The sequence below is a fragment of the Impatiens glandulifera genome, chromosome 5, assembly GCF_907164915.1.
Source record: "Impatiens glandulifera chromosome 5, dImpGla2.1, whole genome shotgun sequence".
NCBI classification, from domain to species: domain Eukaryota; kingdom Viridiplantae; phylum Streptophyta; class Magnoliopsida; order Ericales; family Balsaminaceae; genus Impatiens; species Impatiens glandulifera.
The window spans coordinates 3,913,276-3,937,322 of NC_061866.1; the positions used below are offsets into that span (position 1 = coordinate 3,913,276).

The 24,047-nt window shown below is 26.8% G+C and overlaps 2 protein-coding genes across 2 annotated transcripts; one reads left to right on the forward strand and one right to left on the reverse strand.

The window, feature by feature from the left end:
• Positions 1–67: 67 nt before the first annotated feature.
• On the forward strand, positions 68–1,336 carry LOC124938873 (alpha carbonic anhydrase 7-like). The gene is made up of 6 exons (XM_047479398.1): positions 68–310; positions 460–569; positions 707–809; positions 874–1,041; positions 1,127–1,180; positions 1,268–1,336. The coding sequence occupies exons 1-6, from the start codon at positions 68–70 to the stop codon at positions 1,334–1,336; spliced, it is 747 nt and encodes a 248-aa protein (XP_047335354.1).
• A 919-nt stretch (positions 1,337–2,255) lies between these two features.
• On the reverse strand, positions 2,256–7,009 carry LOC124937554 (phosphatidylinositol 4-phosphate 5-kinase 9). Its single transcript, XM_047477835.1, has 9 exons — positions 6,864–7,009; positions 4,978–6,223; positions 4,167–4,334; positions 3,905–4,070; positions 3,698–3,808; positions 3,413–3,600; positions 3,104–3,261; positions 2,802–2,970; positions 2,256–2,728 (listed from the first exon to the last, which is right to left on the reverse strand). Exons 2-9 carry the CDS (start codon positions 6,174–6,176, stop codon positions 2,458–2,460), a joined length of 2,430 nt encoding a protein of 809 aa, XP_047333791.1. The 5' UTR covers positions 6,177–6,223; positions 6,864–7,009; the 3' UTR covers positions 2,256–2,457.
• Positions 7,010–24,047: the final 17,038 nt, after the last annotated feature.

A 24,047-nucleotide genomic window follows, 5' to 3' on the forward strand; every position in this document is an offset into this window, starting at 1 on the left:
TCAATTAATAAATCACGAATTACAAACACTTTTTTCAAATAAATTTTAATCTTCTAATTGTACATGCATGGTTTTCGACTTGATGGTAATAGAAGATGAGATCGAGTTTGAGTACAATGAGAAGAGCGAAAAGGGACCAAGCAAATGGGGTGATCTCAATAAAGAATGGGAAACATGCAAGAACGGCACGATTCAATCTCCTATTGATTTGTTCCCTGATAGATTAACAATTGTTCGAAACCGACAACATTGGGAAATGAATTACATCTCTACTCAAGCAACTCTCAATAACAGCGGCCATGATATTTCCGTAAATTATAATTCTTCATGCATGCAACACAATCATATATAACTTCATCATCTCGTGTGTTTTTTTTTTTTTTGTAATGTTTCATTTATATTTATATCATATTACATAATCCTTTAAAAATTAATTCAGCATCGTATATATACGTCCAGCTTCATTGGGTGTTTGGCGAGGCTGGATCAATCAAAATCAACGGCACAGAATTCTTCCTCAAACAAACACATTGGCATATTCCCTCCGAGCACACCATCAATGGCATAAGGTATATATATATAAATGGTCGATATTATGCCAAAAAAAAATAATATTAATATTTATTAAATGTTTATGTATCTAAATATTTTAAAATTTATAATAGACTAGCTAGTAGTTTAGTGATTTCTGTTTATGTATAAACAGGTACGATATGGAGATGCATATGGTTCATATATCGACCGATAAGAAGATAGCCGTTATAGGGATTTTTTACAAATTAGGTTTTACAGATCCTTTTCTATATCAGGTACAATTAATTATAACTCAATTCATTAATAAAATTTACATATTAAGATTAATTTTGATTTCAGGTGATGAAGAGGGCCTCGAATATATCAGAAAAAGGGACGGGTAAAAACATTGGAATAATTAACCCTAATTTGATTAACATTTGGAAAAGACACATGCATTACAGGTATATTGGCTCACTTACAACTCCTCCTTGCACTGAAGGTGTAATTTGGACCATTAAGAGAAGGGTATGTAAAACTTTCGATTTTCGAAAAAAATAAACTCGGGTCAAAACAAAAATATTTAAAGATTTTATTTGAAAAAAATATGTAGGTTAGGACAGTATCGGATAAACAAATTGAATTATTGCGAGGAGCAGTGCAAGAGGTAATTAACTAAGTAATTAAGCATGTATATTTATGATATTTTTATTTATTTATTTTGAATAAAAAATGGATTTGTTTGATTTTGTAGTATGCAAGGATGAATGCTAGGCCTATACAAGCTTTGAATGAGAGGGACATCAAGCTTTATGTATATTAGATAAATAAATAAACAAACAGAGGACTTAAATAATGTAAACAATAACATGAAATTTGTAATTGTTCTTATCTTTTAAGTAATATTAAATAAAGTAATTCAACTTCTATACATATATAAAAATGTATGTTCCAATTCTTCTGTTTGTGGTTGCTCTAATCTTTGTTGACATGTGATTACTGATTAGGGCTTATAATTTATAATGATTTTAGTATAAAAAAATTACTTTTTCTATCTAATGCAAATTTTGAAATTTATCCTTAAATTATAAATATCTTTAAAATAAAATATGCATATTTTGAAATATATAATTTTCAAACAGAAAAAAAAATAACTATACATAAATAAGCCCATGTTATTAACATTTTAATAAAAAAAAAATAATAACTTAATTTCTTTTTTCTATATACTGCCAACTCATTTTTCAAACTATAAAACTTTAATTGTATATTTTATTTTAGATTGAAAAAAATACTAATTAAATAATTAAAAAAGGTTTAACAAATAGTTGACTTGAAACTAAAATGTTATAGGTTTTATTTTCGGTGAGAGAGTTATTGTTCTAGTTCTTTTTAATTAAAAAAAAAGAAAATAAAAAATCTCAAACAAAGACTTTATTTTTAACATTTATCATTTTTCAAAACTTGGTCTTTCTATATTCTAATGGAATGCTATTATTAATTTATTCTTATTAGTAATTGAATATTCTTATTAGATTGTTGATAATTTTTTTTAACATTTTTTTAGTATAACAGAATGTACAAAAACTGATCTACAACAAATTAAATTTTCTTTTCTTATCTTTTAATTAAAAAATCATTCAATATGTTTTATAAACAATCACAAATGTTATAATCTTGTAATTTTTTCTACTAAGATTTTATTTTTAGTAAAAAAGTAAGGATAGAGAGGTACTAAAATATGGGTTGTGAGAAAAATTAAATTAGTTCAATACAAATAACAACGAAATACCATCCACATTAAGACCATTTCACATTTCTTCACCTAGTCAAATGGAGGGTATGAACTATATATCAACATATCAACGACAATAATAATAATAATAACTGCTCTGTTTTCATGGCTCTCCGTTTTGGAATACATTGCCAACAATAATCTCAGGTTCAGGCGACAATTGGAGGGAAAACCTTAGCCCGAATGAACTCCAAGAAGCGTTGAGAGTAGAATGTCGGGTCAACAGCAGATATCGATATGGAATCGAATTGAACTGATTTGTATGCATGCTCGATCCTCTTCCCTATGGTGTAGTCCTGCAATATGTCTATAATACCGAGGTACAGTACAACATCGTACACTTCGTGAACAAAATCGTCCTCTTTTCCTGGAAGAAGTTCTGCTCTTGATGGCATGTTCACTCCAAGTTGGATTTGAAGCCTGAAACAAGATGAACAAGATACAATAAGATTTCATTTCTTTTCAATTTTTCATTTTGTAATCATTTCCATACCTTGCAGTACCAGGAAGAAGTAAATCTACTTCTTCCTCACCAGTAGCCGAAGCAGCTCGCAATCGGCTACCTCTTATATGTGGGCCTACCACGACACTACCATCATCCGATCCCCTCGGAACCAGAACTAGCCCTTGCGGGTAGCTCGATATTTCGTCATCATTTGGTTCTTCTCAATTATCAAAAACAAAACAAATAATAAATAAGAGTTGAGTTACTAAATAAACAAGAATAATAAATATTAAAGATGGAATGTTTTGAATGTCGAAAATTCTATTAATCAAGAGATTTTGGAACAATACCTTCTGCAACACTTCCCAACCCATCAGCCGTTTGACCTCTGTTGTTAGAGAAGCGAGTCGACGTCAAGTGCTGAGGTGCCCGGTAATGAACACCCAATAGAAGACTATAATCCATTATATGTTGTGCTTCCAAAAACTTACTGTCTGTTTCGATCTGCCTGCATTACGACGCAGATCCTTTTATTAAAACTAAAACTGAAAATTAAGTGTTCAATAATTAAATGAAATATTTTCCAACTTGTGTTTGAATTTAAGTTAATTTAAATACCAAATTAACTTAATCAAATAAGCACCATAACCAGTACTTACTTGAAAAGAACCTCTTGCCATGTTGGTTCCAAATAAAAGCAATATTTCAGATCAAGATCTTTAAGTATTGTATTTTCGTCAATTTCAACTTTGTCAGCAGAACGTCCAAGGGAAGATCCTTTTAAATCAAACCTGCGATGGATCCGTAATTCTGTGCAGAACATGTTTCCCATGACCACAAAGCGAAACTGCAAGCATAAGAAAAAAATCAAAAGAAAATTCATCTTGACTCTTGAGAGAACAAGAAAATAAGTAAAAAATGAAGAATCAATCTGATCACCATACCTTTTGACCACTAGAAGGTTTGATCCTGTGTAGACCGAAGAATTTTGTTATTAGCGTGTTCTCATAGGTTCGCACATGACTATGATAAGCAGGAAGCATCCGCAATAGAACCTACACAACATAAGAACCTTCATTGTTTCAAAATTCCATTAAAAAATTTCACATTTAATTTAGTACTATAGATTATTGGTAATTGAAATGTCACACCTTTACTTCAGATTTTCTTAATGTCTTGATCATGAATCGATCGTCCTGAGACAGAAAGAACACACTTCCACTTTTTCCAGGAGAGGAAAGTTCTCTAAGAGCGTCATTTCCACAGATGGACATCATATAATCAGCAGCATCAATCTTAAACATCTCCCTCAGGTTCCTATAACAAGTAAAACCATTTTTTTCGTTTAGACAACTTAAGGAAAAACATTACTGCAGCCCAAAGAAGAACTCAATGAAATCCAAACAACTTTACCTGAAAACCATTGGGCAATAATCTTTCCACCTAAAATCCTCGGATTGATGAGGCGGTGTCAATTGTGAACCTTGACTAGGAAAGTTCATCCAAAAGCTTGCTCGAGGGGCAAAATCTGATGTCCTAACTTCTCGCCTTGGTATGGGTGTTATTTTCCCAACTGTATACCTGCCATGTATTGATGCATTCTCAATGTGTTTATTTAATCGAAAAACAAAGTGCAACTAACAGCATCTATGATGGTGGATTGGACATGGAATAGCTTCAGCATTTCATATGATGATACATCAGTCAATTTGAATGTCATCCCAAGTAAACAAACTTCAAAAAGCATTAAAGAAAACTTCTCAAATTTGAGAACTAAGATTTTAAGAGGAAAATCTTGTTTCACTTTAGTGTTTGATAATCAAATTATTAGTGCTTATTCGAATTAAGTTCATTTGATAATTGTCATTTAAAATCGCTTAATCATTTTGATTCAAATCAAATTAAACTAGCAAGTCTAGCTTCTTAACCCTTAAAAGAGCGTCCAAAATACAACTTTCAACCTACACATTAATTAAATTATAACATTGCAAGGGTAAAATAGTTTATAAGTACTTTCTCTCCTCACTCCTCGTTTTATCAAACCAAACTTAATTTTCAGTTTGATCAAAAGCTCACTTAATCACTCCTAAGATGCATTAGAAATATTAACATGAAGGAATGACCTTATCCAACATCAAATGCAATATTCATCAAAAAAAAGAGAAATAAACATATCCTCTAAAAATGAATAACCTGTGAAAAACAGCAAAGCAAAAATCAAGACCTGATTCCAAGCTGCAGATTGAGCATCAAGTCATAACTCCTATGGCCTTTGATAATTGCTTCACCGGGCCTCTTAACCTCCTTCGACAGTTTCCTTTGTCGCCTTCTCGCCCTTCTAGATGACGAAGAAAAACTATTATTTAAAACAACCTCACTAATCAAAACACCTTGCATATACTCCCTTTCGAGAATAGGCGCATAATCAGAGCTATTATTTTCACCACTTTCTCCATTTTCAGAAAAACTCCTTGATAAATCATGACCAATAACTTTCTCAATAGAAACCTCCATACTCCATCGCCGTTCCAAAGACACATTATTCCTATGTGATTGCTGAAGATTTATCAAGTTTCCTGTACCTTTTCCATTTCCAATATCAACAGAAGTATGTGAAACTTGACTATGCTTTCTCAAATCCGGTAACAAACCTTTTTTCCTCAATGCATTCAAGTAAACTTCTTGAACAGCCTGAAGCCTACTTCCTTTAGGATAAAACGCGCCTTTTCCATCTTTTAAACCTCTAGTCCAAGTTCCAACATAACAACCGCCATCACTCCAAGTATACGCTCCAAAACCATGCATGATTCCATTTAACCAAGTCCCTTCGTAAGAATCCCCGTTTACCCAAGTAAGTTTTCCTTTACCCGACATTTTCCCTCCTTTCATATTTCCCAAATAGACGTTTCCATTATCCCAAGTGTACTTGCCAGGCCCTTCCGGAGTCCCTTGAATCCACGAGCCCTCGAAAACATCTCCACTAGGATAAATTTGATATCCCAATCCATGTTTCCTATTCAATTTCCAACGACCCTTGAACAAAATGTTGTCAGATCCAATAAAGGTTCCTGTTCCATGCATATAGTTTCCGAAGAATTCACCTTCGTAATTGGCTCCAGAAGGCCAATGGAGTTTCCCAAAACCCTGCCTCATCCCACTTGTCCACTCTCCTTCATAAGTACAACCGTCAGACCAGACATATCGACCTGAACCCTCAGGCATGTTACCATTAAGGGAACCGGAATAAGATTCCCCATTGGTGAGTAAGACTTCTCCAACCCGAAAGGCAACTGTTTCTGAGGATTCAACATTTGTCAGTAGAGATAAAGAATCTCTGTCGAATGAAATGGCGTCAAGAGATCTTGTTCTGTCGGAAAAAGAAAGTCCGCCTACACTACCATCAATGGCCACGGGGCCAGACATGCATAATGGCAACAGAAAGCTAGAACTTTCACAAACCAGAAATGCTCCTATCATCGGAATGGAAACAGAAAAACATCAAAAGATTAAATGAAGAGTAATATCACAAAAAAAAGGGCATGAAAATTCTCCTACACTTGTTCTAAAAGGTTTTTCCTTTTCTCATAAAAGAAAAAAAGCATGTAGTTTTGTTTATATCATTTGCAGAACAATCAGGCAGGTTAAAGAACAAACATAGCATAAGCAAGTTAAATTAATTGGATTAGGTAATCCCAAAAGCTATCTATTATTGAAGAACTTGATCATCTGTTTGTTGACCATTTCCATCTTCACAAACAATGTTCTCAATAAAGGAATCATGAACAACCCAAGATAGAGCATCTTATTTACAAATTTCTAATCTGATCTACCGCATCAAATTCCTCAACAACATGCTCCTCTTCGATGACTACAAGAATCTTTAATTCTTCAATAATGAATACTAAGCTAACTAGAAAACAGATGTCTGAAAATGAATTAGAGTATACCCACAAACTTGTTACTCAAAGATCAGAAAAACCCAATTTCTACACATTCTTCCCTATGCACAATTCATAAAAACATAAATGATTCTACACGTTCATAGAATTAAAAAGCACGGGGAAGAGAAGATGAAAGAATCCAAAAAGATGTTCAGTTACGCACACATACTTTTGGGTTTGGAGTAGAAAAGCTTCGGTCTTCGCTTCGCTTTTGGATGATGCTTTGATTTGCTTTGGAAGTGGAAAACTGGGGTTGAACAAAATGATTATCTCTCTCCTCAAACTCAGAGGAGAAAAATGTAAAGATCTGAAATTTTATAGTTCTAAGTGGTTATAAATATATCTTCATTATAGATGCTGACATATTATAGATGTTAATTGACATTTATACCCATCTGTTCTTCATTCATCTATACACTTAGGCCTTGTTTAAATTATTACCTTGTATAATATATATATATATATATATATATATATATATATATATATATATATATATATATATATATTATATCCATATCTTTTAAATATTTTTATCAAAAAAATATTAACAAAATATCATCGTTTCAAAATCATCACCAATTATTATTTTTTCATTCTCTAAGTTATTTCAATATCCTTAAAGGGATTTAAGATTTTGGTTTATAAAAAAGAGAAATGATAAGAAGGAGATGAGGTGGCTTGATTGACGAAAAAAGTAAAATGATTTATCTTTTTTTTTTCTTCACATTTTTTTCATTTTTAATGTCTAAGTAATTTCTTTCTAATTTCTTCCCTTAATTTTTTTTCCCTTATTACTTTTCTTAAAAAAATAAAAAAAAATTGGTTATTTAAAAATTAATAATTTTTAATGATTTTTAAAATATTGATAAAATGATTTGAAAAGTATAATGAATTGAGTGATATGATCAATGAGAAAATAGGTGAAACAGTGTTTTTCGGATTGAATTATTTAAATAACTCAAATCAAACAAAATTTGTGTCCTCATTTTTTATTTTATTTTTTATATGATTTTGATAAAATTATTATATTTTTTTATAAAAGAGTTAAAATATATTAATAAATATAATAATAAAATAAAAAATATTAATTTAAAATAGAAAGTATGTTATTATTTTAATTAATGAATGAATGGTGTGATTAGATAGATTAAAAAATAAGTAAATTAGGTTGATGTATTTAAAAGTGGAAAGAATCCTTACTTATGCCCAAGTTGTTTCAATGTAAAGTCTTGTTTGATCTAAGATTATATAATAAACAAGTTTTAATTTTAAAATAATGCATGTTTGGTCACTTTTGTCAATAGTGTTTAATTTCAAAATAATGCATAAGTTTGGTCACTTTTGTCAATAAATTGAACTTTCTATATATATTATTTTTTACATTTTAAGTTTTAGACTTTATAAAATATAAACTGCTAATGTCGAATTTGTACATTTCTAGTATATTATATTCATAAATCGCATTATCTATAATCAAAATTTAACATTTTTAGTCTACAAAGTTTATCTCTATTTGATCTCAAAGAGCAAGAAATTCATGTTTTTTTAATTAATAAAATATTTAACATTAAATAATTGGGTGGTAAAAAAATATCACCAAATAATTAAAAATATATATATTACAGTTAAAGCAGCATATTAAGTTCTAGCTCACGTGATACAATCATAAAAACGGCATAAAGAGCATTGTATTTGTACATAAGTTTTTGAATGTAAGATCTAGTTTGATTTGAGTTTATTTAATAAACAAGTGTTTAATTTTAATTTTTAAATAACTTTATTTTATGTTTATAATAAAAATTTGACTATTTAAATAAAAAATATTAAAAATATAATTTATATATATATAATAACTTGTTCTAGAATAGAAAGATTGATTTTGCCACATATTTACAAAAATGTCAGCTCATTTTGTCTCTTTAATTAGAAAAACTTCACAATATATTATTTGGAACTTATACACACAGCCACTCATTTTCTCTTCATTTCACATTTAAACATTATATAATCTGGTTTGGATCTTATTTACAAAAATGTCTAAATTTTCTTAATTCCAAATTTATTAGCTTATTTAGTTTTAGTTAGCTTAATTTTATTTATGATTTTGAGTTTATATATTTACCTATTAAAAACGACTTAACATCTTATTTATTTAATATTTAACAACATAGTATCATTAATTTATTCTAAAATTAAAATGATTTTAATTGGGTGAATTAATTTTATAAAGTATTAATAAATAATATAAATAACTCACTAGCTAATTTAAAAATATTAAAAACATATCTTAAAGATTAAAAGTTTCGTATTCGATTTCTATTAAAAAAAATACTCTACAATAAAGAGATCATATAATTATCCTAACATAATTCAAAAAATGATTTTGATTCAAAATTTAACTTTATAACAATTTCATCTCATCTTATAAAAGAGTTAACCAAAACTCTTTAGTGAATTATTATGATTTATTTGAATAACAACATTATAATAGCTATAATTAAAAGTAGTCTTATTTAAGATATTAAACTCTTATTAGGTCGACTTTTCGATAAATTTACCTCTACCATATTATATTAGTTGTATTTTATTATCTACAAATGTACATTAAACATATTTATGAAATAATAACTAAATAAAATCAAATACAAACTTACCAACAAACTTACTATTAGTCTCATATGTTAGTGTTACTTGCTATTATCAATTTAATTATTTAATATATTATGATTTAATTAATAAAGTAATTGATAATGAAAAAAGAAGTTATAATAAAGTAATCATCAAACAAACTCCATTAATATTGGTAGACAAATTAAGAAATCCTTGGAATGACTTCCATAATGATATAGTATGTCATGCATGTCTTGTCTTGTATGATTAGTTCATGATCATTATTTTTCAAATATTTGATATTTTAAAATGAAATAAATATATAACAGCCCATTCCCACTGATTATATATATATAGAGCACATGACAGGACCACACATATACAATACATTTCTTGGAATTATATTGACAGAGTCTAGTCGACTTAATTTAAAAATCTAGATTTAAATATTCTATTTTACTATATTGGTTTGTTGTTTTCTAGATTCCCCTTATAATATATATTTTAAGTTACAACTTATTGGATTGAGTTTTATCAATTATATATTAGTTATCCATTTTATTATTAATTGTATCATTAAATTTATTAATTAAAATATTAAAATATTTTTTATTTTATCATTATATATTAATATTTTTTTTAAAAATTTATCAAAAAATACATATATATATGTAAAATCATCGCCTATCAACATTTTTTAAATTAAAATTTATTTAAGAAAACTATGAAATAAGCTCTAATTAGTTTATAATGATATTTCACACTTGATGTAATTTCAGCATTTACTAATTAATAAGTAAATTCATAAAAAAAACATTAATATATCATTTATTTAGTTAAAATATCAAGTTAATACTTAAAATTTTATAATTTAAAAAAGTTAGTGAATCTTATTTAAGTAAAATTTTATGATTTTAAATTTTTTATTTCAAGATTTTTATTTATTCTAATAAATTAATTGAGTTAATTGATTTTATATTTATTTTTTAAAATATATTTATTAATTATAAAAATCACTATATTAATATATTATATGTTTCAAAAGATTTGGAGCCAGTATAATTCTATGTTTCTATTCCTAAAATCACTATTAATCTTATTTTTATTAAATTACTTAATTTACTAAATAAAATACTAAAATATACTTATTCTAATTTTTATTAAATTTATATTTTAAATACAAACACATTTTAATTTATCTTGAAAACATATATTTTTTTTATCAAACAATTGTTTTTGGATAAAACTAAAAAAATCATTAAAAAACACACGATCAAACAAACTCTTAGGGTTATCATAGTTCTACTAAATAGTATTATTATAAATTGTACGACGGCTAGCAATAGCATGTTCACTAAATTAAATTAAAAATTATGGTCGGTTGAACATGAAAATGACCCATCTTTCCAAGTTTAAATCTTCAAGCATATCTTCAATAGGAACTACTGGATCCTAATTATTGAGGATTTCTGAATCAAAGATATTATTGTCTTTTAATATTAAGAATATCCATTTTCTTATTTCTAAAGATCTAATGTTAAATATTAATTTGTTAGTCCATAATTTTATGAAAATATGTGAACTAAAACTTACATTCCAATGTCAAGACTCCTTTAAATCTTACTAGCTAGTGCTCTTATTAGAAAATTGCAAATTATTTGTAACAAATTAAACAACAATTAATCATAGAATTAACAATGAAATATATATTTTTTAATATATAGAACTAGCATGTCACCTCACCTCACCGCTATAGTTTCTCGCTTTATTATGTGTTCAGATTGAGATTGATTTATTTGGAAAATAATAATTGTGGTGATTTTAAGGATGTGTAGATATTTTTGGTAAAAATATTAAAGAGTACTAATATATATATCATGATAAAATAAATTATTAGATTTTAAAAAAAAAATATATATTTTAATATTTTAGTTAGTAAATTGAATAATGTAATGAATAAGAGAGAGTGAAATAATAATTAATTAAATTGAATTATTTAACCAAAAAATACCTTTAGTGTTTTAGCTTTGTACATGCTTTTGTCTTTTTCTTTATGCATGTATAATTGTTTATAATATGTACAATACATGACTTATATATGTTGGAGGCTCTATTTGTGTTTTTAAATAAAAGTTACTGTTTATAAATATATGTAAAACCATATTTATATGAGAATAGTTTCATATGATATAATTAATTTAAATAAAATTATATCCGGACAAATTAAATTTTAGTTTAATAGATAATGATATACAGTCCAATTTTTGTATGTTATTCAACAAATATTTATTTATTTGATATTATTATCAATTCTATGGAATGATAGAACCGGTCGACATCTATATAATACTAAAATAATGATATATATGAGAAGGCAAATTTTATAAAATGAGAGGGATAACGAAATTTTGTAAAATGATGACGTGTAAATCTCAATAAACAAATTAAAATAAGAGAAATAATACGGGGCAACAATAATATAAGGAAAACAATGCCACGAATTCGACGTGGCATACCACATGTGTAGGAAAGAAAATATAAAATAAAAAATCTATAAATTCATTTTCTGCACGTTTCTCATTTCATCTCTCACTCAACTCTTTTCGGCGAAAATCGTCTCCAAACCCAAAACCCTAGATCTATACATTGTGTGAACTCAAACACTACGAGATGTTTGTCATAATGGTAGGTTTTTCAGTTTTAGTTATGCAAAAGACTTTTTATTTTGCATAGATAACGCTTAACTTCTTCAACTTTAATGTTCAAGAATGCAACAGAGACAACGTCGAAGAAGATGAATAATTGAACAAATCGTCCGTTGAACCCAAAAGGTACTGAACAAAGGACATATTTTATCTGAAGAACATACAAGTACATGACCTTGTAAAAAACAAGAACAATGCCATGTTCTCGTATTTTTATTTATTTTAAAAGACTGTATTTTTTTCTAAACAATTTCATGTTTAGGAAGTAAATTTAACATAAAAATACACAATATGAAGTGATATTACTGATGTTGGTGATATTTAGATTAATATGTACTTGAAGAACATAACCATGTTTTTACAAGGCCATGTTCTTTTAACTTTTCAGTTTCAAAAAAAATTGAATTTTGTTTTCAAACCATTTTCATGTTCAGCGCCTTGCAACTCCATGTTCAATGCCTTGCAACTCCATGTTTAGCGCATTTTTTCAGTTAAAAAACTTAGTTTCTTTCAAACCAATTTCATGTTCAACGCCTTACAACTTCATGTTCAGCGCCTATGAACTCAATGTTCAACGTCTATGGACTCCATGTTTAGCGCCTTTTTCAATTAGAAAAATTTATTTTTTTTCAAATCAATTTAATGTTCAACGCCTATAAGCTCATTGTTCAACGTCATGTTCTTTTAACTTTCTAGTTTAAAAAACTTTCTTTTCTTCTAAATAATTTCATGTTCTTTTTTTAAAAGAACATGGTCATGTTTTTATGAGACCATGTTTTTGTAAGTTTTCAGTTTACAAAACTTTCTTTTTTATTTCTACACAAGTTCATGTTTTTTAAAAGAATATGGTCATGTTTATACAAGGCCTTGTTCTTTTCGCAGCATTAGAAGTTAGAAGTTATTTAATTGGAATGATTTTTGCAAACAAAATTCTCAATGTTGGAATGATCTTTTTCTCCGAAGAAGAATTTCGTGAATTCTATTCATCATATGCCCAATCAACTGGATTCGACATTTGCAAAGTAGGGACCAAAAATGGTGAAATGGTAAGAAGAAATATTTCACTATTGTTTTTGCCAAAAGCGGTATGAAAGCATCAAGGTCAAAGAATGTTTTACAACTTAGACCTACAACTAAGACAAACTATAAAACTAAAATTAATGTTGTTATTCAGAATAAAGGATAATTTGTGATAACATGCGTATGTCTTGAGCATAACCATACATTAAGCCCTGGGAAGACACGACATGATAGATCCTATAAATTAATAGACACATGCAAAAAGGAGATTAAAATTAAACGTTGAAGTTGGAATAACTTTGTCCAAAAGTTTTTAATAGTTTGTAGTGGAAGTTGGAGGGTATCATAACTTGTCTTTTGATGAAAGAACATGTATAAATTTCATTATAGAAGTTCGAAGTTGAGGTTGGGGAGTGGGAATGTTGAAACACTTAGTAATTATTTCTTAAGAATACAGAGCAAGTACTCCTAACTTTTTTTCTACTTGCTTGATTTGGATGAGGAATCCCGAATTAGAAACGAATTTTTGAAAGATGGAAGGTGTATGGTTGCCTATGAGTATTTCTATGATGTTATCACTTTTGATACAACATATTTGACTAATCATATGACATGTCCTTTGCTTCATTTTTGGGGTCAATCATCATGGTCAATTCATTTTACTTAGATGTGAATTATTGTCAAGCGAAGATTCAGAGTTTTTCACTTGGTTGACATGTATGATCGGTCAAGCTCTAAATACCATAGTCACATACCAATGTTGATCCATGACAATTGCAATTGAGTAGGTATTACCTAAAGCTCGTCATCGTTTTTGTTTGTGGAATATCGTGAAGAAGATTCTTACAAAATTAGGAAGCCATGCTGAATACAAACTAATAAAGAAAATGTTGAAAAACATTGTATATAACTTCATTACTATTCAATAATGCGAAGACGATTGAATGAGAATGATAAAAGATTTTCTGTTAGAAGATAATGACTGGTTGAAGTCTTTATTTTTAGAAAGATCTAAATGGATACATATTTATGTGAAATGCCACTTTTGGGCAAGGATATTCACATCTCAACGGAGTAAAAGTATGAACTCCCTTTTTTTTTATGACTTTATGTACTCCAAAATATCTCTCAAACAATTCGTGGAATAAAATGATAAGACTTTGTTGAAGAATATTAAGAAATAAAATAAACTAGATTTTTAATCATTTAATTCTTTCAAACCAATGGTCAGTTGTTATGTTGTTGAAAGACAATTTCAAAGTTTGTACACTCAATACATATTTAAGTTGTTTCAACAAGATATTAGAAGGTTGATGTTTTGCAATATCTACGTATTGAAAGAGAAAATGACAACTTTTATATTTGAAGTTGTGGAGAACATTTTGGGGGTAAATGAAGAACATTTAAGAGATATTTCCTACAAGGTGCACTATAACGAATTAGACTGCAATGTTACACTGATGTGTTGAGAAATATGAAGGTGAATGATGTCCCAATGTGTTATATCATGGACTGGTGACGTAAAATATTAAGCGTGGGTATCAAACTGTCACCAACATTTATGATTCTTATATTATTATGGTCCATAGAAGAAAGAAAATGTTACAATAATCTAACTCCATTGATGCAAAATGTTCAACACCTTGAATCAAAATCTGAAAACAATTATTATGTTTTGTTGAACAACATAAAAGCCTTAAAGGAGCAATTTATGTTTTTAGAACTTAATCATCGAAGGAATGACAAAGTCACAGAAGTATTTCCATCAATAAGAAACGTGCTACACTCTCATGTGAAAGTAAGAACTCGAGGTCGACCACCAACTAAACATAAATAATCTTTCATTGAGAAAATTGTGAGGAGGTGGCATCGAGATCCCGAAAAAAGGTTTGACTGCATTATTCTATATCTTAATTATTTTTCATGTGATTTATGTTATGTTTGATAAAAGTTTTGTAATTGTTTCAGCTTATAACTTCAATCCTAATATCAACTCCACAACTTTGGAATGAAAGTTTGAGTATGCCTGAAACCTCATTGACATTTCTCATGTCATCTCAACTTTCACAAGTAGGATCGACATCGAACGCACAAATATACGTGAATGCCTACTACCCCATTCAAAGAACACAATATTATGATATTTCTTTAAGAGTCTAGTATTGACCGGAGATCTAGAAAACGTGTATACCCTCTACTTGTACACCCTTTGCATGTACACTCTCTACTGGTACACCCTCCGCAGGTACACCCTCTACAAGTGTTGTTGTTCTTTGTGTAGAGGATGTTTCAAATGTTCTTCTCTTTGTGAAGTATTCTTCGAGGGCATCCCTAAGTAATTTATTTGTGTCCATGACTTCGTATAAGAATTGTTGCTTTTGTGAGGTCCATAGAAAGTTGTTGACAACATAAATTACAAAATCTATCTTAAAATTGTTGTCAGGTGCTCGGTTCTCTTTTATCTTATGTGGCATGTCACTTGTTTTGGGAGCGGCTGTTATGGAATTCCCATCTTCTCCTTCGCTCCATAAAAAAAAATGATTGTAATGGAGGTCAATGTTGACGTTTCAAGTAGACTCAACAATTTCGATCTCACTCTAAGGATGTCCAATACGTACTCAACATTATTTTCTTCTATTGGAACTTCATCGTCGTTCTTGAGGAAGAGGACACTCCTCCTGCAGTCGAATGACATGATATCATTTCGAGAGAATTCGATTGGGCATTTTGAGATAGTAAGTGAAAGAAACCCTCCAATGCCAATGGCCTTCACGACCTCTTTTTGTTCATCCGACAATTGTTGAACAACAATTGTTGAAAAGGATTGTAAAAGACACTTAACGAAACGAAGTCCTCGTCATGAAAAGGCTTCTTCATCTTCTCCTTTTGACTTTTTAGAAAGAGAAGAAAAGACAAAGAGGCGCGCAATAAGTTTTTTAATTTATTTCTTTTTTCTCTATCGGAGCACATCATATACGTGACTTTTCTTTTCGTTACATTGTCGTTGTCCGTATCATTTCTCATCAATAATGTGAAACTTAATTTCTCTATTAAACTTTTTATTATTAATAATATAGAAAGTATATTAACTCTCATTCTCAATTTTATTATTAAATATTTTAATATTTTAATTAAATAATTTACAGTTTAATATATATAAATTATTCATTTTAATTATTCATTTTTTTTAAAATGATATATAAATTAGAATAATTAATCTTATAAAAATCAAAATAAAATTATTGTTTAAAAATATTTTATTATAAATTAATATTATTATTAAATTTATATTTAATTAATAAATATTTCATTATTTATTCTAAATAAATGTATTTTAAATAGAATTATATAAATTAAAAAAATTATTTTAATAAAAAGTAAAATTAATGTTTAAATTAATGATTTTAATAATTATAATTATAAATAAAAATGATTAGTTTTCTTAAAAATTCCAAAATATTTTATTGTTTAAAAATAAAAAATAAAGTTATTATAAAATAGTTTATTTTTAAGTATATATGTTTTCTAGATGGTTTGTGAGGTAAAGTTGTTTTTTTAATTAGTTAATCTTTTTGTTTTTTTAATTATAATTTATTGAGTACTTTTTATATTATTTTTGTTTGTTTTTAAGATTATGAATTAAAAATGAATTGAATTTTTATCTAGGTTTTTTTCATTATAAATATTTGTTTCTTAATACATAATCAAGTTATGCTTTTTTTCTTAATACATACTTTAAGTGATTTCTCTAGGGTTTTGCGTAATATTTATTACACTAAGTTGATTAATAAACTAAAGTACAAAAATTATAATAAAACTCATTTTGCGTGTATAAACTAATTTTCTCCCTCTTTTCCTCCTATAATTGAATACATTGAAATGAATAAATTAAGTATAAATTAAAACTTATTAAATATACTTGAGAATAAGTTTGAACGAATAAACTGAATTAAACTTATCATATATTTATAAAATATTTTTTTAAAAATAAATAAATTTAAGTAATTCAAATATAATTAAACATCACATATTCAAATCATTAACTAAAATATTAATATATATATATATATATATTAAATTATTAATTTAATTTTATTATTATATATTTATATATTCATACCTCTTAATTATTTTTTAAAAAATATTATAATTTTTATTTTATTATTATATATTGCATTTGCATACCTTTCAAATTAATTTTATCAAAAATAAAAATCAATTTATCAAATTCATTATCAATCATAATCTTTTAAATAATAGTTTGTTCAGAATAAAGTTTTTTAGAAAATTTGATTATTTAAAAAATAATAATTGATGATGAATTTGAGAGGAGATAAATATTTTTTTAATAGAATATTTAAAATGTATTATTATATAATGATAAAATAAAAGTTATAAATAAAATAAATAGTATTTAAATATTTGATGAATTAATTAAATGAACGTGACTAATGATAAAGAGATGATGGTATATCTTGAATTGAATTATTTAAATAACTTGAATAAGCTCCTAATTCTAAATGCTATTAAATGTGAAAGAAAAACAAATGTTAAATATGAAAACGAAATTAAATAAGTAGAAATCAACAGGATCTTTGATAATAAATAAATATATACGTACGTACACTAAAATAAAATTATGTCGGCAAAAATAGTACAATTCAGAATGGAAGAATTTAATATATGAACTTTTTTCTATCCAAAAAAATATGAGGAATAAAATTCTCACAATATTTTGTATTGGCCGCCAAATTGTTAATTATAAAAGAAAATTATTAGAGTAATTTATTGATAAATAATAATAATACAAATAAATTCTTTTATATAAATTATTCTTAACAAATACAAATTATTTGGGCGGTCCTCCAATTACTCTGATCGCTCACTTTTGACCCTCAAATTAATTTATGAAACAAATCGCCCATTTAACTCTTAGAAAAGTCACCAATGGTCATTCCGTTAACTTTTTTTTTTTTAAACATAACAGTTTAGGCTTAAATTTTTTTTTATATATTATCTTTAATCATTATTTTTTATATTTTTATATATATAATTATTAAATCGCTTATATATATATATTATAATTAATTTTTATATTTATATAATTATTAAATCTATTTTATATAGATAATATATATATATATTATTTATTTTTATTTATGCATATATATCTCCAATTTATGTTGGACAACGCGTGGAATCTCCTATCAATTATAACTCACTTGTAATCAACGGCCTAAATAGGCGCTTTCTATTTCTTCTTCCCTAGAGAAATGATAGGATAAATATGTATGGATAAAAATAAAAAATATATATATATATATAAATAAGTGATTTAATAATTATATAAATATAAAAATTAATGATAATATATATATATAAAAGCGATTTAATAATTATATATAAATATAAAAAATAAATATTAAAGATAATATATATAAAAAAATTATTTTAAACTAACCCGTTATCTTTAACCAAAAAGTTAACGGAATGGCTATTGGTGACATTTTTAAAAGTTGAATGTACGATTTGTTTCAAAAATTAATTTGAAGGCTAAAAGTGAACGATTGAAATAATCATAGGACCGCTCAGATAATTTACCCTTATTTATTTAAAATGAAAGAAAGAAAATAGAGAAATTCATATAGAACAACCTTATTTTGATATCAATTCCTTTACTGCTATATCAAACAACAACTTATTGTTTGCACAAATATTGTTTGTGAATATTCTATTATCTTCTTAGGATTAATACAAATTAAAAAAAGTTAAAATAGAAATCATTTATTATTTAGTTTAATCCGTGTTATAATACAAATTTATTGTATTTCACATCATAACAATTACGGAATAATTGTTCTTTCCATGATCGATTTATTAAATATTTTGTTTAAAATTTTATCAAATACTTTAACAATTGTATAGAATATTATGATAGTTATATACTTATGCTAATTAATGTTGTTTCGTATATAAATTGATTGGCTCATTAATTCTTGATCAACACATCAATAATAACTTGATGTAAACTACTTTTTCATTATTGTTCTCTATTATATTTCTTAAGTCTCAACTTCAATTTTGTTTGTGATCTGTGATCGATCTTAGACTAATAACACATTAAAAAATTTTAAAATTAAATTTGTAATTAAAGTTTATAGTAAAAAGATGAAATTGATTTCAATCAATATTTTGTGCATATTGCCAAAAATAGTATTGTTAGGCTAATTATTGCCCTAACATCTAAAAAAATATTGTTTTTATACCAAATGGACATCTATAATACATTTCTTCATTAAGTCTGGAATAAAACTTGTATATAATTATTTCTTTCTATAATTATTTTTGAGAAAAAAAATGTTGTCGTACAGTAAAAACCTTAACTCAATTTGAACAAAAATTAACACGATTATTTAACGATCAACCACATATGGTAGAAAAGAAAACGGGATCAGACAGATGCTCTGTATCTACATGGAGGAGAATCAATTATTCTCACATCAACGATTCTTACTTGACTCAACTACTTCGAATGAAGTATTAATATTCGACTTCGTCTTATTCTACTATTGAAGATGAAGACACGCTTCATTGACAGTTCTTGCAAGATTTTGAGAATCTTATAAAGCAACTAGGGGTGAGCAAACGGGTAAACCCAACTCGTATTTCTCAACCCAAATTAAATTTACCCAACCCATAATTCAACTCATATTATTTACTAATATGGGTTATATGGGTTGGATAACCTAAATTATTTTTTTATATTTTCATTTAACATGTATTTGACTCATTTAACACATTTTTATCCGTTTAACACATTTTTAATATATTTAACACATTTTCATGTTTTGGCACGTTTTGACATATTTTGACACGTTTAATACGTTTCTTACGTTTTGACACGTTTAATACGTTTTTTCACACGTTTAACACGTTTTTCACGGTTTGCCACGTTTAACACATTTTGACACGTTGAACTCATTTTCATGTTTTTAGCATATTTAACATGTTTAACACGTTTTAACACGTTTGACACATTTTTCACGATTATGACATATTTAACACATTTTGACATTTTTTTTGGCACATTTAACACGTTTTGACACATTTAACATGTTTTTTTATGTTTTTCACATTTTTCATATTTTTGACATGTTTAACATATTTTAAACATGTTTAACATGTTTTTCTACGTTTTGGCATGTTTTTCACGTTTTTGGCACGTTTAACACATTTAACACGTTTTTGATATGTTTAACACGTTTTTCACGTTTTTGGCATGTTTTGACACGTTTAACACATTTTTGATACATTTAACACATTTTGACACATTTAATACATTTTACACATGTTTAACATGCCAAAACGTGTTAAATGTGTCAACAACGTGAAAAACATGTCAAAATGTGTTGAACGTGCTCAAAACATGTTAAAACTTGTCAAAACGATATAACGTGCAAAAAACATGTTAAACATGTTAAACATGTCAAAAATACGTTAAATGTGCAAAAATGTGTTAAACGTATTAAAATGTCAAAAATGTGTTAAACGTGCCAAAACTGTAAAAAATGTACCAAAAATATGAAAAACGTGTTAAACGTACCAAAATGTGTTAAATGTGTTAAATGAATCAAAACCGTGTTCAACATGTCAAAAACGTGTTAAACGTACAAAAAATGTAAAAAAAACGTGTTAAACATGTGAAAAACGTGTAAACGTGTGAAAAACGTGTTAAACAAGTCAAAAATATGTTAAACATGCCAAAAACGTGGAAAACATGTTAAATGTGTGATAAACGTGTGAAAAACGTGTTAAACGTGTTAAACATATCAAAAACATGTTAAACGTGCCAAAAACGTGAAAATTGTGTTAAACTTGTCAAAAACGTGCTAAATATATTAAATATGTCAAAAACATGTTAAACATGTCAAAAACATGTTAAAAATGTCAAAAATGTGAAAAACGTGTTAAACTTGTCAAAATGTGTTAAACGTATTAAACGTGTCAAAAACGTGACAAAAATGTGAAAAACGTGTTAAACAAGTCAAAAATGTATTAAACGTGTTATGAATGTAAAAACATGTTAAACATGTCAAAAACGTGTTAAACATGCCAAAAACATGTTAAACGTGTAAAAAACGTGTTAAACGTGTGAAAAACGTGTTAAACTGTTAAAATGTGTTCGACTTGAAGTTGAAAGATGATTAGTTTATATTGGATTAATAATAGAGAATTAAATTAAATTTATATAATTTTGATAATTTGGGTAATTTGGGTAACCCTAACCCAAATTAAACCCAACCCAAATTAACTTACCCAAATTAATATTTTGGGTTTGGGTTAGTGTTGGGTTTGGATAAACCCAAATTATGCTCACCCCTAAAAGCAACACTTTGAAGGATGATTGATTCAATAATAAGGAATTGGATAATGAACATAATAAAAAAAAGATTTACTTTAAAGCACTATAACTTCACAGGAACTATGAGATGATATCAAAGCTCGATATGAAGGCAATAACAATCCAACACAATATCCATTGAGGAAGAATATCTACACTATACAACAAGTCTTAGATGATCCATTTGAGAACATTGAGGATTTAATTATGATGATGGATCACAAATAAATAAGAATGTAGTATGTGGACATTGTGAGATGAAAGGACACAACAAAGATTAAAGTTTCAGAATTTTATAGTGTCTAAGTTGTGAAATAATCCTAAGAGAAGAATGCATTAGTTAATACAACTAATACTCTATTTTTAAATGACAAAGATTCACCAATGTTAGATAACAAATGATAGTATAAAACAATTCAAAATCTGCTCAAAAGAATGATGGATCAGAGGGTCAACATCTTTAAAAATTCATCTAGAGCAGTGAACTTCAAAGGAAAGAGCATCGACTTTGAATCAGATATTTTTTAAAGCTTGTGATTTTCAATATTTAAACATCTTCGATCTAAACTTTCCTTTAGAGGGGATATTGAGACATCATCTATTTTAGAAATATTTTATTTAAAATTTTATCACCTACTTGAACAATTGTATAGAATATTAGGATAGTTTTATATCTTTTCTAATTAAGTTTGTTTCCTAAATTAATATATATAAATTGATTGGGTTATTAATTCTCGATCAACACAACAATAATAACATAAACCATTCTTTCGCTTTTTTGCTCTCTACTATCTTTCTTAAGCCTTAATTTCATCTTCGTTTATGATTGATTTTTGATAAAGGTATGTTTAATCTTCCGTATAAGATCTTAACACATCTTTGTATACCACAATAAGATAATCAAGAAAATCAAAATCCAAATAGCAAGCAATAAAATCAAGCTTATAAAAACACATCAATTTTAGTGTGAGAAATAAAAAAAATAAAAAAATCACGGACCCGTAAGCCTTTTAAAAACACATTCACTCTATTATAAAGAGTTACATTAAAGTCTAGAAACATTGTAGATGTTCACTAATACAAATATTTTACCGTTAATGATGGATTACAGAAATAATAATATATCTCATCGAATTGGAATATTCAAACGAGTATCTAAGAGAAGTCGAAACAAGGATATTGACTTACCAGATTGTAGAGAACGCCGCAATGATTCACTACATGTGATTCGAGAAAAAAAATTGATATTGTTCTAACGATTCAATACTTTCACCGAAACTCTAATATCTAACCTCCTTATTTTTTTTTCTCATTTTTCTTCTCTTATATCAATTTATTTTACAAGTTATTACTATTTTTTTAAGAAAAGAGTTGTTAAGGAGAGTTCAGATCATATTGTCCCAACCAATAACATGAGCTAACCCAATATATATATATATATATATATATATATATATATATATATATATTTATATATATTTATTTATTTATATATAACTATAATAATCACTTAAGATAGAAATTAATTTTAAAAAAAAATTAAGTAAACAACTTTTTTTTTTATAAAAACACTTCAAATCGGTTTGTCACACAAATATAGATATAGATAAGACCCTAGTTGTAAACTCCACATATTTGTCAAATTTTGGATTTAAAATTAATTTCTTGGTTAGAGACTATATACAATTAAACTTGGTAATTACTTTTAAAAAAAAAATCTTAAAAATACCTACCAATTATCAAAATTTGAAGGATAATCAAAAGTTGAGGAGTTTAAAGCTATACAATTTTCAATGTATGAAATAAATCATATATTTAAATAAAAAATGCTTCTTCTCTATAAGTTAAAGTTAATCCAAATACAAAACTTATTACAAATACAGTTGTCATTGTAAGTAACAACAATTTTTGTTTGAATTGTTTTAAAACTCTGCTTATATAATTAAATGTTACTGTTTTTAGAACAAACACACTTTTAAAATTGAATAACTATACACTTTGGGCTTATTGGGAAACCTAATTTTTCTCTAAATTATATATATTTGAGAATTAAAAAAAACCGCCGACCAACCGGCTCTCCATTAATAAGTCAAACTAATTTTCATCTTAATCTCTAGTTAACCGACAATATTATATGATAAGATTGTGACCTGACATCCAAGCAAAATCCAAGGCTGTTGATAAAGTTAATAATTATTTGGTTAATCAATAATTAATTGTAATTATATTATTATTATTGTGTAATACTTCTCAATTGTAGTTTGTTTATTTTGTTTTTCTTAAATTACTTTTTTTTGCGTGTGAAATAAAATTTTAAAAAATAAAATAAATAAAAAGCAGTGATTTATGGATGTGTTAATTTTATAATGTTATAATTATTATGTCATCGGAGGTCTCATCAAGAAAATCAATGTAAACCGTAGTCAACTAGTTAACTTTCTTAAAAAAAAATTATTAGGTTCTAGTTGAACTTGTTTTAATTGTTATTTCTCAAATATGTATTTGATGGCATTTTGGATCACTTATTTGTTTTTTTATATTATTTATATAGTTAAATTTAAACAAATTTTATATTGCTTTGATTATTTTCAAATATATATATATATATATATAT